General features: G+C 35.0%; 1 protein-coding gene across 2 annotated transcripts in view; it reads left to right on the top strand.

Moving 5' to 3' along the window:
* Positions 1 to 462: 462 nt before the first annotated feature.
* LOC106464735 (metabotropic glutamate receptor-like) overlaps positions 463 to 17590 on the top strand; it is a 61313-nt gene continuing 44185 nt past the window's right edge. For both annotated transcript variants that reach the window (XM_022392512.1, XM_013924890.2), the window contains exon 1: positions 463 to 1265. In XM_022392512.1, the coding sequence (XP_022248220.1) occupies positions 617 to 1265 (649 nt within the window). In that variant the 5' untranslated portion in view covers positions 463 to 616. The remainder of the gene's footprint in view (positions 1266 to 17590) is intronic.

Raw genomic sequence — 17590 nt, 5'->3', positions numbered from 1 at the left:
TGATACTTTATCATTACTTATCGACTTTCGTGCTTGCACTTTTTCTGGTTTCTATGAAAACAATCTCAAGCTTATTAAAGATGGATGACGTCTAGAAAATTCTCTAAAAAAATTTTAAAATTTTCTAAGATTATTATTTATACTACCCAAATAAAATGTTTTGACAGTCCAATAATCTTGTAAGTTATTTTGAAACTAAAACAGCGTTTAATTGAACGCAATTCGACAGGAAAATAATGGAATCTACAATTCTTTTATTGTATCCGAATTCTACTAACAGCTCATGTTAAATATTATTACGCTAAACTTCTGTTTTATATCACGAGAGGGCGGGTCATGGTAGTGTCGTCATGAGCAGATAGATACAAGACGTGCTGATCGGAGGCGCTCGTCAGTTGATGGCAAAACTTTTCATTTGTTAGAATAGAAAGTTCCGGCCCGAAGTTTTACACCAGTTGATCTTATACGTCGCCGCAAGTTTGTGATTAAAACAGATTAAATTCCAGTCGTCACGACAGAATAATATAGATTAAATTCCAGTCGTCCTGCTTCAGAGCACGACAGAATAATCTTCTACATCTGTCTTCTTTTACCTTTGAAGATTTTACCTTTACTGATGTTAATACTAAATTTTAGTCGAAAGCCAAGGAACATGGCGCGGATTACAGAAACATTTCGTACATCACCATCAACACTTTGTACATTGTTCGTATTTCAAGTTTCAAACCTTGCAACGATATCAATGGCTTTTTTTGTGGGTCATTTGTTGTTGATTTCGTTGTATCAAGTTTCCGTTGCTTCTCACCGCCAGCATTTAAATATCCGACATTTACCCAAAATGAGTGAACTCGCCAATCTACTCTCGCAAAATTTTAGCGACACCGAAACTTTCTTTCACCATTTGAACTTGGAAAACGTAGATTTTTGGAAATCAAGAACTTTAAACTCTCGATCTGTGTTGGGCTGGACTTGGAACAAAACAAACACCAGTCTGAACTATACCTGGCCAGTGAAAAGGGTGGCCGAAATAGAAGGGGACATTATTCTCGGTGGGCTTATGATGGTGCATGAGCGCGAAGACACCCAGATCTGTGGACCAATAATGCCTCAGGGTGGGATTCAGGCCTTGGAATGTATGCTATATACCATCGACTGGGTAAATAGCCAGGAAAACTTTCTACCAGGTGTCACTCTCGGTGCTTATATCCTGGACGACTGTGATAAAGACACTTACGGGCTGGAACAGGCGGTAGATTTTATCAAAGGTAAGTTAGCTATTTGATTAGTCTTTATGTAAAACTTGGGTTTAGAACACGAACTGACTTTTGAGCATTCACGTGGCTTGTAATCAAATATTAATTGTATTGAGGTTGATTCATCTTTTTGTTTTTTACATGGAGTGGGGATAAACATTAGGGAGGACCATTCCCCCCCCACCCTCAGAGAAGTGAACTTGTTTATATAGAAATAAAGTATGTTTAATAATTAAAATTCAGTTAAGCAGTTCATAAAAACAGAGTGAAACTATTTTCGCGTGTAAATAATAATAATATTTAAAGTGGTCAAAGTACAAACTGTTTATATGTATATCTAGTATCAGTATTTTATGATATTTTATCGCAATAACTACAGTTGCTTTTCACAAAATAATAAGCTCTATACCAAAGAGAAACCTGGAGAGTTTTCAGAGCTATGTTATCCTTTACAATCTATATAAAAATTGTCGATTTGGTTTGATGTAGTTGCTCTCCACATCACGAAACGTACATTTCGTCTTCATTAAATAACTCGACATCATGTTATCAACAATACTTTATGAACTTGAGATTGATTTATAACTTGATTAACTTGACTGCTGTAAATTACCAAACAAAATAAATTCATGTTGCTCTTTCACAACTTTTCGGAAGTTCAAACTATATGTTAATACAACTTGAACGATTGGAGACAAATGGCCAAAGAAAGTGTTATAGCAGTATCATCAATATACTTTCAGGTTTTGGTTTTGTGGATCCTTCTACAGTTTTTCATATCGTGACATATATTCCTATGTGTATGATAAGGAATATCATTCAAGGTTAAAAAAAAAGCACATCTCTATAAAGAATCATATCCCCCCCACAAGGCATTTTCTTTTGAAAAAAATACCCACATCTAGTGAAAGTGAAATGTTTATTCGAACAAATAAAGTGAAATTCTACACATTTACTGTTTCCATTTCACGTGAAAAGTTGAATGCTTTCTACTTTAATAGATTTTAGAAATGCCAATCCATAAAGAAGGTTTTATATTTTAGATTTACAAGTAAAACTTCCATAATTAAATGAAGGCCTTTACAAAATGATCTTCCATAGTTAGTTGAAGAAGGCCTTCACAAAATGATCTTCCATAGTTAGATGAAGGCCTTTACAAAATGATCTTTCATAGTTAGATGAAGAAGGCCTTTACAAAATGATCTTCCATAGTTAGACGAAGAAGGCCTTAACAAAATGATCTTCCATAGTTAGTTGAAGAAGGCCTTTACAAAATGAACTTCCATAGTTACTTGAAGAAGGCTTTTACAAAATGATCTTCCATAATTAGATGAAGAAGGCCTTTACAAAATGAACTTCCATAGTTAGTTGAAGAAGGCCTTTACAAAATGATCTTCCATAGTTAGACGAAGAAGGCCTTAACAAAATGATCTTCCATAGTTAGATGAAGGCCTTTACAAAATGATCTTCCATAGTTAGACGAAGAAGGTCTTAACAAAATGATCTTCCATAGTTAGATGAAGAAGGCCTTTACAAAATGATCTTCCATAGTTACACGAAGAAGGTCTTAACAAAATGATCTTCCATAGTTAGTTGAAGAAGGCCTTTACAAAATGATCTTCCACAGTTAGTTGAAGAAGGCCTTTACAAAATGATCTTCCACAGTTAGATGAAGAAGGCCTTGTATTATAGATTTAAACCGATAGTTTTCCTTTATCTCCTAGCGGAATAGAAACTGTCATTATACTTATCAGTTACCAGTGTGTAATTTCTTGAAACCTTGATAGGATTTTATCGCCAAGTTAAAACATAATAAATTTATTCTTGTCTTAAAATACCAGTATTTAAAACAAACAATTTCCTCGTCTCTTTGGTCTGAAACAACTCAGTTTCTGTACTACGAAGGAGTTGGTATGACAGAGAAATGTCTGTAATATTACGTATCGCGCACAACTGCAGTATCATGACTATTAGAAAAAGTAAAGTATTATACTTAAAGGACAGTTTAAATACATTTAGAACTTTAACAAAGCATTTCTTAGTTAAAATTAAAACTAAATATTTATTTTGCATTTCCAACAAACGTTAATTTTGTTTTAATTTTCATCCCATGTCCTTTTATACGCGTATTTAAGTTAGCAGGACTACACAGTACGTTAACTCTTAGTTTTCAAATTACTGACTTATCTTTGTAGCGTTTACTACCAGTGAGGCCCACATATTGCATAATATTAAATAATTTTATGTTTTTCTCCTTTACAACACTTAATGTAAAGAACTTTCCAGAAAAAAGAAAAAAAGAAGAGAGAAATATAATAATTTTGTATGCAAAATATTTAGGAAATCAATTAGAACTTAGTGAGACTAGTTAGAATATGTATGGTATTGTTTTTAATACATCTTTGTGCAACTAACGTGGGACTATCTAAACCAGTACTTCCCAAAAAATTTCAGTTCGCGGCAAATGTAAGTAAGTCCGTATGGAAGGCCTTGAGGCATCCCCCTCCCCCAGACTAAGACAGGCAGAAATTTCTGTTATACTGTGTATCGAGGAACGAATAAATCAAATTTGAAATTTCAAAAGTGTATTAAACTGGCAATAAATTTACATTACTAAATAAAAAAATTACTTAATAATTGCAAAATAATAATATAACACAACCTATTTAGGAGTGAAGGTAAATAACTGCGAACATGACGACTGTATGAATTTGAACAAGTGTAGAAAAAATGGAGGTCATAAAAAGAATCTTGAAAAATCACCAAAATAGTATTTTTAACGTTATCAAATTAAAGTTATGAATTTAGAAAAGTCATCCGCATGCGTTAAAATACATTACGGTTTGCGAAGATCATGTAGAGTTCAGCAAAGGCCAAATAAAGGTCAACTTCTTAAATTGTCCAAAACAATTAATTTGAAGGTATCACATTACAGCAATGATCTCATGCATGTACTCTTAAAACATGCAACGACAGTTGAAAGCATTTGAAACATGGTGTTATAGACGAAGTATAAAGATTAGATACATAGAAAAAAAACTAAAGAGGAAGTATTGTAATGAAGGGTAGATTTTGATCTTCAAACCTTCGATAGTCCTAATGTGCACAATTTACTAATGATATCACCAGTATGTTACAGGTAATCAGTATAAATTAAATAAAACATTAACGTGTAGTTTAAAAATGCGATATATGGAACAGTAATCATGTTTTGACATTTAAAAAATGCACCTTGCTTATGCACGTGTAAGTTTGCATGGCAAGAGCACACTATTGCAGCTAAGAACTACAGTTGACTTAATCAAAACAAACCTTTATTTAACAATTTGTTTTTGAATTTCGCCCAAAGCGACACGAGGGCCATCTGCGCTAGCCGTCCCTAATTTAGCAGTGTAAGACTAGAGGGAAGGCAGCTAGTCATCACCACCCACCGCCAACTCTTGGGCTACTCTTTTACCAACGAATAGTGGGATTGACCGTCACGTTATAACGCCCCCACGGCTGAAAGGACGAGCATGTTTGGTGAGACGGGGATTCGAACCCGCGACCTTCAGATTGCGAGTCGAGCGCCCTAACCACCTGGCCATGCCGGGCCCTATTTAACAATAGTAGTTCCAAGCAGGTTAATAGTCATAATCATTTTAACATAGAACAGTTGATTAATTGAAACACACACACAACAAACATGATAATAAATGAACAGTAAAACAGGACGGATTAACACTAACTTTTATAAAATAAATACAGACATTCAACTGTATCAAAAGTTACATGAAAGACTGTTATTATTAGTTACATTTTAAACAATATTGTTGATTCATTTAGCATCCGGGGTGTATGTGTGTAGAGTTACACCGATGCTCCTTTTACAACAATAAAATTATTACTGATGGTGTATATTTACTCAGTATAACACTTCTTTTACGGCAGGTACACTAGACATTCAGGACATCTTATTGAAACAATGCAGCCGCTAACCATACCTCCCACCCCTGTATTTGATCAAAATCGTCTGCTCCAGTGCACGGAAGTGTGTGCTGCTGTAGACCGTTTCTAGGTGTATTTTGTTGTTGTTGTTTTTTACTGGTGATGGGAAGGGAGGGAGGAGGTTAATACATAAAATTTTGTTGAAGTAGTCGACAATGTATGAGTCAAACGATAGACTTTCCCGATTGAGTGACATTTAATATATGATTACAAGTCATACATTGTCAAACGGGTTCTGTTAACAAGAAGAAACAAAAAACAACAACACTATTCGAGCGCCGCCTGACAAAATTTGGAATGTTTAGAACTATCTTCGAATTCCTGGATGGCGGACAAACTTCCGGACGTTCCTAATTGAAAACTACTGGATGTGTGCAGAAAATGGATGATTCATTACTTTGGTCATATAATTAGTTCTGAGGGGAGGTTGGCAGAGTTTCTGATGGGTAAAATCAAATGAAGAGGAGAGAGAGGCGGGAAAAGACACACTGGGTTCAGGAAAGTGAGAAGACGGATTAGAGATGAGAAGCTTGAGTAGGAAAGTTGGTGCAGGCAGCGCGAAATAAAGAACAACGGAGAACCAAAGTCGTCGATCTCTCACTGAAGCGTTCTGAAAATCTCCGTAGCCTCGACATCAATAACTTACAAACACAACTTCCAATAATCGTCTGCTTTTAACTCTCTTATTATTAAAAAAAATAAACAATCACGAAATATTAACTCACAAAATAAATTTATCAATACTACCTACACTAAACTTTTATATCTGGCATATACAATAATTGTTTGTGGTTCCGTACTCTATGATAGGATACATCACACTTATACGTCGGGATACGTCATTCATCGCATCCAGTGAAGCAGATGTAATAAACTATTGTTACGTCTCTGTTCGTTTGTTAATTTCTCGGTATAAATTCTTCCGAGGAACTTCAGAGATACAAGTCCTTTCTTAAATAAAACTAGTTTATTCTTTCTCAATTCAACTTTGCAATACACTTAATTTTCACAGTCACTTTAAACACACGCTATAATTCACAATGATTCACGCATTTACTTACGGTCACTACCGCGCTTGACTCAGTTGTCCGTCTTTATCTCTGCCTGTCTGCAATTCAATTCCGATTAATTTGTCTCACGTTATCCGGCGCACTTGTGTACAGAAATAGTGGGCGCCTAGCACATACTGGATTATTCGTGATGTTCCCCGATCCTTCTAGAATATCATGACGTGTACCAGCGTCACGTGACTACCGCTGTCGTAACACTATGTATGTCGGAGAAACAGCCTAATAGGACCGTAATCGATTTTGTGAACATATTTTTAAAGGTACTTTAATTCTTTTGACAATATTAGATTTCCGGACAAGTGAGACATCCTTGAAAGCTGCTCCATCTTCTAACTACTTAAACACAAGGTTACCTCTAACAATGCATGAAAACTTTTGCTTCCAAATAATTGTTTATCTAATTTTTTGTCATGCAATCCTTTTCCAGACGGAATTACTTAACATTTATGTGTAAGTTCAATTTCTCTTTTAACAATGTCTCTTTGAAGACCTTCTCTTCTCAAGGAAATACATCAGAGATCGTTTCTCTTCGTTATTGTTATACAGTTGTATGTTGAATTATATATATATATATATATTAATCTGTACATATTTATCATTTATAAAATCAAGTTTTGTGGTTTCAATAATCATTTAATACACGTTAACTTCTTTCAGAAAGATCTCTTACGTTTTCTTGCGAATTTGATATTTTTTACTAGGAACGTTAAATATTTATTTTCAATGATATTTCTGTAAACGCGCCCTCTATATCTCGTCTGTAAGTATGACTTCTACATATTCTAACCCTTCAACAACCCTTTCCTAACCTAACTTCCACGGTAAGCGTTTCATTTAGACGTGTGTGTGTTACATTACTTATGTTAATTCTGTTTGTATTTTATTTTACAGTATTCCATTTTATGCTACATAATTCAAGTTTTACTTTACACTACTCTAAAGTACAGTAGATGTACTTCCACACGGTCCTCAAAAGTATTCTGTTTCACATGTTCAATTGGGAAGAGAGGAGTTTACTGTTACGTATATATAATTTAAGGGCAACAAGGGACCCGTTGATCTATATAGCCCATCCACTCAACTAAACTTTAAAATAAAAATAAAACACCCAAAGCCAGCCCATATCATTCAAATATTTATCAAACCTTCCATTAAATTCCTTTATATCAACTGCACCCACTACATCTGAGGGTAACCCATTCCAAATACCAAACACCCTGTCAGAAAAATAAAGCTGCCTTACGTGAAGCCGACTCCTACTTTGCCAAATTTGTATTTGTGTCCCTAGTCTTGCCATTCTCGCCAATAAATAGGGGAAAAAAGATAATGCATCAACACTATCAATTCCCTTAAAAATCTTAAACACCTCAACCAGATCTCATCTTTATTCAAGAAAATACTATTTCAGAAACCTTAACCTGCCCTCGTATGGTATCACATCGTAGTAGTCCTCTTCTGAACTCTTTCCAACAATTCAATGTTTTTCCTAAGGCAAGGCACCCAAGAATGAACACAATACTCCAAATGTGGCCTTACCAGTCACATATACAGGGAAATTATAACTTTTTTAGACTTGTATTCAATATTTCTGTGGATACAGCCTAAGATCATATTTGCCATGCCACTAGCAACAGCACACTGTTTGGATAGCTTAAAGATACCAAAACTTTTATTTCTCTTCCAAAACAATGTTAAGGTTATCCCCATCAAAATAGAGCTCATAATTCAAATTATTATATCCCCCATGCATTATTATGCACTTATTATAATTAAGAACCATCTGCCATTTATATGCTCTAAAATAATTCAGTAAATCTTAGTACTGCTCTTATATCTTGTGTGATCAAATACATTTCAGGAACATTATCTTATAATTTTTAAAATAAAAGTATTTTTCACTATATATATATATTATGCAACCTACCCCTATACTTCTTGCGACCCCCAATTTGGGAACCACTGTTTTAACCTACACTCTACTATCAGTAAGATATAATTTTATGTTGATGATATGACCACTGAGCATAGTGATTTACTGCATTTTCATTATTGTGTTTAGTGTTTCAAGATACATGTTCTTGAGCCAATGTTTTCGGCTCCATTTTACAGATAATTCATTTATTTTCATTAGCATTTTATAATGCTCTCGAGCTTTTCAACCCTTTATTAAGAACCTGAATGATTTTCAGAGCCAAGTGGTTGAAGTTTCCATGGAAACAGTTATCTTTGGCGCAGACATAGTAAAAAAAACAATACGACTCTTTCGCCGACGATAGAGAAAACACGTGGGAGACAAAGATAAGTAACGCTCGTGTTTACTGGCTTTTCTCGCAATTTACAGGCAGACAAAGCTTTACTTATCTGTGAGCTACTTGTGGTTCTGTTGCGCTACTTGCGTCGATGCTAGATCAGTCATCACTAGAAACAGGGAGTTTTGTACGAGAGAGATCAAATAGTAATATTAGACGCCCCCTCCTAACTTCTGCATACTGAGGAAACGCAATCTTGATATGTTTACTTCCCGGGTTTTTATCAAAAGCAGTGACGTAGGAACTTCTATTTGCCAGGGGGATCGATTTTCAACCAACCTGAAATTCTCAGATATCATTTACACAAGAAGAGTATTGTTATTAAGCAACTAGTAACAATGTCTAAATTTATATTTTTGAAATTTTGACGAATGAAAACTTGGAATCTCTAAGTAGAAATTTCGTTATTGGTTTGGTCCCAGTGCAGGATTTGTTTGGTTGTTGTTAAGCGCAAAGCTACACAATGGGCTATATGCGCAGTGCCCACCACGAGTACCGAAACCCGGTTTTTAGCAGAGTGAGCCCTCAGAGTTACCGCTGAGACACTTGTAGGAATTCCTCTACTTGAGAGTGATCGTTGCTGTCCCGCTTGCTTCCTCTACACGAACATAGGGGGAGCTATTACTCCCCTTTTTGATCCTGTTAATGTTTGCACTAATCAACAGAAAAGCTTATTTTCAAATACGACACCGTGTCTTATTTTATTTTCATTGTACAATTACGCGCTAAAACACGCAAGTTTGCCAAGATTTATTGATCTTTTGAAAAAAAAAGGAGAAAAAACATTTATTTTCAAACATCAGAGCAACTGATACTGTTCTTGCGTAGTATACTTTTCTTAATGACAGCTAGTAAGAAAAAAAAAGAAGATGGGACAAGTATAGAATTTTCCCTGAAGCGTGAATATTGACAAACTAATGGAAACTGTATTTAAATAGAATTAAACGAAAACAGTACGCCGCTGTTCCTAAATGTTGAACTTGTTTTGCAAATCCCAGTGTAGTTTGTGCTTGTAAGTTTTATATTACCAACAGTTTATCTTTCGATATATTTATCACAGTATGGAAAAATTAGACTTGTAAAATTAATCATACACGAACTTTTCTCTACGTTATCATACTTTTATTTGCGAGCTTTCGGCCCTCTTATCCGAGCTTTCATCGGGCAACAATGTACAATTGAGTACATTGTTGCCCGATTATTCTCTAATCTCCAACTAAAGTATTAGTAACCACAGTAATCATGGCAAGAGGTGGATCTTTGTAGAATTATAAAACTATGACTTTCGTTATTATTTTGTAGTGGACGTTTACATAAAACAGGAACTAGCTGATTTATTATTGGCTTAAATATTAACAAGTATCAGAATGATGTAGCGTGTTTCAAAAAATGTGAATCTAATCTGTTGATGTAACCGAACCAGATGTAGGTTCTATGAATAATAAATTGGCAAATTAAAAGCAGCTTAACCTGGATGTGACCAGAAACGGATTCTTTAGTAAACCAGTTTATAGAAGAAGCAACCACAAGTTCAGTGTGCAAGATCAATACCCTAAAGACTCCTTGAGTTGATAATGACTCCATTGGTTATGATGATACTCCATAGATGTCTGATTCCAGCCAATGTCGTGGACGATTGGAGACAATACTTGATGATTACACAGACTTTGCTCCTGGAAAATTTAAAAACTCTATGAAACGCCATATTGTTGCGTAATAGTGAAATTTACCGACTATTGTTTGCAAAATTGAGTTACGATTGTACCCTATAGGTGTCACTGCAGTAATGTTTTGAGTGACGTAAACGTTTTTAAAACGCAAGGAAAGCGCTGGTATTATTGACAGTGCAATATAAATTCAAGAAAGAATTTAGGCTATATAAGCGAGTCAATGTCAAAAGGGAAGTTTGCGTAGGATTATCTTAGCGGATCAATAGAGCTTTAGTGAATCCTGAGAATAAGTTAATCAAAATTCGAGATGGTCAGTGTGAGTCAACCTATAGATATATAATCCAACTGTAGGCTTAACAACGAGATTTTATTTCTTCTTCTTTTTGCTCGTGTAAACATTTCCACCCAGTCAAGCAAGACCTATTTTAATGCCATGGAGAGGAAGAACGTTATCAATAAGATGGTCTGGTTAACTATGAAACCTTACAAGGGAGCCTTTAGAAAATGATTTTTATACTTGCAAAAAATCATAAGGTTTTTATAAGTCAGTGAATGAATAAGTGATTTGTTAAAAAAGTAAAATCAATCAGTTGAAATCCGACTACAAACAATACATTTAAATTGACAATAACTACAGAGTGCAAAACACATTTTTTATAATATCAAATATTTTGAAATTAAATTTAAAACATATCAACTTTAAAACGGTTGAAAATGCAATTAAAACTAACTGAATAGAATAAAGTTAAAATTAACTTAAGTTTCAATATATTGTTCCAGAATTTTCTCGCAAAACTACACAAAGATTAAAACTGCGTATAGAGCTTCCTTTAGCTTTTAACCGATAAACTGGAGGGAAAGCAGTTAGTCAACAGGACCCACCGCCAACTTTTGGGCCACTCATGTCTGCTCGAATAATGTGATTTAACAGATATCCACATAATGCATCCATAGACCCAAAGTAAGGAGCACATTGTTGTGGTAACGGGATGCGAACCGTGAATTCTTGGATTCACAATCCGGTCAAGCTAACCACTTGGTTACCCTTAACTTTATGTAATATAGTTATAACTTGATATTTTAAACGTAGAAGCAGAGATATGAAATAAAAGAGCGAAAACATGACATGAAATGCCCTTAACTTTATGTAATATAGTTATAACTTGATATTTTAAACGTAGAAGCAGAGATATGAAATAAAAGAGCGAAAACATGACATGAAATGCCCTTAACTTTATGTAATATAGTTATAACTTGATATTTTAAACGTAGAAGCAGAGATATGAAATAAAAGAGCGAAAACATGACATTTTCTACTACAACACTGACAAATAATTGATAGGATGTAATATTGTATTTCTACTACAACACTGGACAAATAATTGATAGGATGTACACAACTTTCACACAATTTATTTATAACATACCATATTATTACACTATTCATTTTTACCCCGCCAAAAGTTTTGTATAAGCCTTAAGAACTCAATATGTATATACTTAAAACATGGTATACACTGTGCAATGGGTAGGTTTTGTTTGTTTGTTTGTTTTGAATTTCGCGCAAAGCTACACGAGGGCTATCTGCGCTAGCCGCCCCTAATTTAGCAGTGTAAGACTAGAGGGAAGGCAGCTAGTCATCACCACCCACCGCCAACTCTTGGGGCTACTCTTTTACCAACGAATAGTGGGATTGACCGTCACATTATAACGCCCCCACGGCTGAAAGAGCGAGCATGTTTGGTGTGATGGGGATTCGAACCCGCGACCCGCAGATTGCGAGTCGAGTACCCTAACCACCTGACCATGCCGGGCCACACAATGGGTAGGTGGCTTTGTAGGAAGAGGTAGTGGCCAAAATGGTGGCGGTAGGTATGCTTTCTGTTACACGCTTTCAACATCCAGCTCTTAATAGTGTTTCATGTGATTAATTAATTGACGGTCATTGGCTGCAGAAGTGTCTTACGGGGTGAAGTTGAAAGGTCATGGGTCAAAGTAGGAAGTGAATATAACTAAAGAAAGGGCTTTTCATGTCAGCCTTATTGGGCTCTTGAAATAGCAACTTCAGCGGAGTTTATGTATTATTTCAATAGTGGAGGCAATTTTTTTCTCCATTACATTCTCCCATACATTTTGATCATCTACAAGTGCATTTGTCGAAACAAGTTCACGAGCATGGCAATTTACAGAAGTAGGCTTAGTGTCAGATATAATACAGGATTATTGAATTCTTGTTTCATTGTGCGATATTGATTATACTTGTCGACATCAAAGCTTCGTTAGGGTTTGGTTTCTTCTTTTTTTTTTTCGGAGCTTTTGAAACTTCATTTTTTATGAAGATAATTGAAACTTTCCAGTTTTAATATAATCCTTTTACTGTTAAAAAAATAACACAATTATTTAGTAAATGCTTCACAAAACTTAAGTAAACTCTCACTTATTGTTTTAGTATATTATATCAATTGCATATATAATAAATATTGATTTTTTAACCTAGAATTATCGGAAGAAATAAATTTCTCGTTCGGTATAAAGCGTAAAGTGGCACAATAGTTTTTATTGTGTAAATATAAAACTTTGTTTTTAATTAATTATTTATTATAATTTTAGCAAAAAATAATAATTAAACACAAGTGCCGGTAGTGGATATTTAATAGACTATTTGTTCTGTGCCTACCGCAGGGATCAAACCACGAATTTTAGCGTTATATAGGCCCACAAACTTAACGCTGGGTCACTGGTAGGGTCAATAATAGATAGTATTCTAAAAGAAATATATGTGTGTGTATTATGATATCTAAACTCAAACTTTGTTTTTTTTTAATATGGTGTTTGATTATAATATTTTTAAAGAAGTATTGTCTCCCGGTGGGTAACATTACTGACTTACAATGCACAGCACAGTTAGCCCATTGTGGATCTTTGTGCTTAACAACAAACACATACAAACTCGTTATCATTTTTTGTAAAGGATCACTTTAAAAAAAATTCGAAAAGTTCAAGGCCAAGCATGGCTCAGTGGTCAGCTTGCCGGTGTGCGAATCTGAGTTTCCGTGGTTCGCGTCACGTTACAAACGCACTACGCACGTTGGGGCTGTGGGTGCGTTATAAGAGTGACACTCAGCAGCTGACAGCGAGCGGTGTTGATTAGCAGCCTTTTCATCTGTTCGATGAGTTCGAAATTAGGGACAGCTAGCACAGGTAACCCTTGTATAGCTTTACGTGAAACCCAACAAACAAAGAAACACACGAAAACCTCGTATGTAATCAATAAAATGACGCCATTACTAACTGAACTTACGTGATTTTCAGTTGTTTTGACACACCATTTTACGCGTACTAAAATGGCATAGTAGCTACAACACGACTGAGAACTACCCCTGTTTCGGTGTGGGGACAGCTGTGATAGAATGGGAAAAGTATTCATAATGGTTTACGTTACTGCGTTTATTTCCCCGAAGAGCGGTCATCTGTTTTAACCATTCGCACCATTGTATTGTCTGTCAGTCAGTCAGTCAGTAGACATTAAAATGACGTCACATAAGAGACGCTTAACGTTGCAACTTGTACTGTCGTGATGTCAGTAAAACGTGCGCATACCATGGATCACGAGAAGAATTATACACTCTGTAGGCTATATCATAGCATGACATGTGAACTTCATAAGCAAGAAATAAAAATATATTTGTTGTTCTTAATTTTGGTTTTATTTACTCTTGAAAAAGAACAGATGCGAAAGTACACCTAGTTTACTAGGCCTATGGTTTACGGTGTACGCTCTATGTTTGTGAAACCTGGTGTTCCATCTGAGAAATAATGTGACGTACTCTAAAGGCTATCATTAGTCTTTCCTTTCATAAAGCTAGGTTTTCCCACTAAGGGAGTAAGTAGCATTACTAACTGATCAGTATGTCCTCCATGGACGTAGATGCTGGCACTCGAGCTAATTCAGATTAGTTTAATTTTTTTTTCTCCTTATTAATGATTTCCTTAGGGTAAATGAAAGCGTGTGTTACAAAAGATAATATTCTAAGAATGGAATCTGTAAGAGAAAGAAAAAGTGAATCTCAAGACTATTTTTATTCTTTGTTCAACGACGATACATTTGAGATAATGAGAAGGATCGAAACGAAGAAATACTCTTTACTAGACCAGAAAGACAAATTTTGGCTTTTGGTTTATAACCATATTAAAAATGTATCATAGAAACTTAGTTAATAGAATGTTCTCGTGGAAAATAAATGACCAGGTCTAACGTCCAAGCGGAACACGAAATTTCAAATTAATCTAACATAGTTCACACTAGTTAATAGAATGTTCTCGTGGAAAATAAATAGACCAGGTCTAACGTCCAAGCGGAACACGAAATTTCAAATTAATCTAACATAGGCTGATCAAAGGCGATTTTATTTACTGAAGAAAAATAATTTATAATAAAGGACTGACCAAAGGCGATTTTATTTACTTAGGAAAACGATTGATAACAAAGGACTGATCAAATATAATTTTATCCTTTCACTACCAGCTAAGATGCTAATTCTTTATATTTTTTAGCACAAAGCTACACAGTGGACTATCTGTGCTCTGCCAATCTCTGGGAACCAAACCCTAGATTTTAGTTTTGCAAAGTTAGCGTTGTCATAAAAATGTACCAAAAAAAAAGGACTAGTGTAAATCCTTTATTATAAATTATTTTTCTTCAGTAAATAAAATCGTCTTTGATCAGTCCTTTATTATAAATTATTTTTCTTCAGTAAATAAAATCGTCTTTGATCAGTCCTTTATTATAAATTGTTTTCCTAAGTAAATAAAATCGTCTTTGATCAGTCCTTTATTATAAATTGTTTTCCTTCAGTAAATAAAATTGTCTTTATCAGTCCTTTATTATAAATTGTTTTCCTTCAGTAAATAAAATCGTCTTTAATCAGTCCTTTATTATAAATTGTTTTCCTTCAGTAAATAAAATCTTCTTTGATCAGTCCTTTATTATAAATTGTTTTCCTTCAGTAAATAAAATCGTCTTTGATCAGTCCTTTGCTATTAATCGTTTTCCTAAAGTAAATAGAATTCTCTAGTTAATAATGTGAAACATTTAGTGTTTTTCAGCTTGTAAACATTCTTTATTTATTAAATGATTAGAAAGTGAAAATTTCCACGAGCACTTGTCTTGGATCCTAGAGGCCTGGCATGGCCTGATGGTTAGGGCGCTCATTCACAATCTACTGGTTCCAATTTCTGTCGCCGAACAGGCACGTCCTTTCTGTTGTGGGAACGTTATAAAGTGACGGTCAATCATACAATTCGTTGGTAAAAAGTAGCCCATCATTTGGTATTGGCAAGCCGCCTTCTCTCAAGTCTTTCACTGCCAAACTAGGGACGGCTACTTGGAGAGTAGACGGGCTGCACCAGGTAAATATTCCCGAGAAACACCGATGATGAATCAGCATCTAAGGTATCACAACTGTCGTAAGCTGCCTCGGGACTTAAAAAAAAATCTCCTAATTAGGGTGATTGACAATTTTTATAAAACTCCAAGCCCAATCCTGATAATTCCCAAGTTCCGCTCTGAAAATAACTTCTTCTAAATCATTTCTTCTATTGGCGCTTATTTCACTCAAACTAAAAAAACAACGGCTTAGTCTGATTAAAGTTATAAAACAATTTAATGGATAGAATTCCATTACTTAAGCCTAACGTTTGATAAAACTAAGCTGTCTGTAATACCTCTGCTCTTGCAGTACAGCAGCAGATGAGTTACGATGACGTCATTGTGACGTAATGTCCATCCTATTGGCCAACTGTGTTCAGTACTTAGTCAAACAAAACTAATAACATAATTCAGGCTTACTACGCAGTACTTTTGTAGACGAAAGGGCGTTACTATAATTTGTATTAATGCTGCCTTTCTGTATAATAAGGTGTTCTAAACGAAACGATACGCTAGATATAGAAACGGGACTGAAAAACAATTATGCTTCGAGGTGTTATTATATTTATATTACAGTTAAGATGTTCGTTTTGTTTTGTCTTTTGGTGGATCAGCGGCAAGTATGAGGACTCATAAAGATGGAGTTTAGATAAGATCGAATCGATACCCGCAGTGGGCAGAGCACAGTTTATCTTTCGGCTTAACAACAAACAAACGAACCCTAATTTTGTATTTAAATATTGTTTGTTTGTTTGTTTTGAATTTCACGCAAAGCTACACGAGGGCTATCTGCGCTAGCCGTCCCTAATTTAGCAGTGTAAGACTAGAGGGAAGGCAGCTAGTCATCACCACCCACCGCCAACTCTTGGGCTACTCTTTTACCAACGAATAGTGGGATTATAACGCCCCCACAGCTGAAAGGGCGAGCATGTTTGGTGGGACGGGGATTCGAACCCGCGACCCTCAGATTGCGAGTCGAGTGCCCTAACCACTTGGCCATGCCGGGCCTGTTTTATATATACATCTCCTGCAATCATCGACATTTCTGAGCCATACAAATAGCATCACGTTTGATTTCTGCTTATTTTTATAACAAGGTTATTAATACTTTACTAGCGATTTACTTACGATTACAAGGAGTACAAATTATGAATAAATCGGGAAAAATTATCCGTGTATTTAAAGTCGTAATTTCTGGTGGTGTAATGAGATTAAACTCGTAATTTCTCGTGTTGTAATGAGATTAAAAAATTCAAATTTAAACACGACAAAGAAAACTTGAATGCTATCGTTTTTATTTGTTTTTTGCCGTCGTTATTCTAAGCCTAACACAAACTCGCAAAAATACCGGATTATGCCTTCATTATTCCTACAAACGCCTAACACAAACTCGCAAAAACACTGGAGTATCAAACAGTTCAAAACTTAATCCAACAAGTCAGGTTTAAAAACAAAACGTTATTATGAAAATAACATTCGTGTAAGTCGAAGATATATCATTCAAACTTACAAATTACTAGTTATATTTTAAATAATGCAGGTTCCAGCTATTTTACTGATTCAAGTGACTCAAAATTACAAAGTAGTAGAGACATTTCAAGTCATGTAGGTCACAACTATTTTACTGATCCAATATTACAAATTAACGTGACATCTCCTCTGCGTATCAAAATACACCCTATGTCTACACACATAAAAACAACGAAAATCCAGACGTAACACTAGTCCATTTGAAACTGAATGAACATTTTTCATCAGAATGTCAATTTTTACTCGCTGAAAAACAAATGTTGCACTGGAGACCTGATAATGCGATGTCTAGTTCCATTAACATTGTATAGTATGAGAAAAACTCATTATTACAAAGATTTAT

Source organism: Limulus polyphemus, unplaced genomic scaffold (genome assembly GCF_000517525.1).
Source record: "Limulus polyphemus unplaced genomic scaffold, Limulus_polyphemus-2.1.2 Scaffold1730, whole genome shotgun sequence".
Taxonomy (NCBI): Eukaryota; Metazoa; Arthropoda; class Merostomata; order Xiphosura; family Limulidae; genus Limulus; species Limulus polyphemus.
Note: the sequence above shows the minus strand (reverse complement) of the source record. Positions and strands in the feature narration are given on the sequence as shown.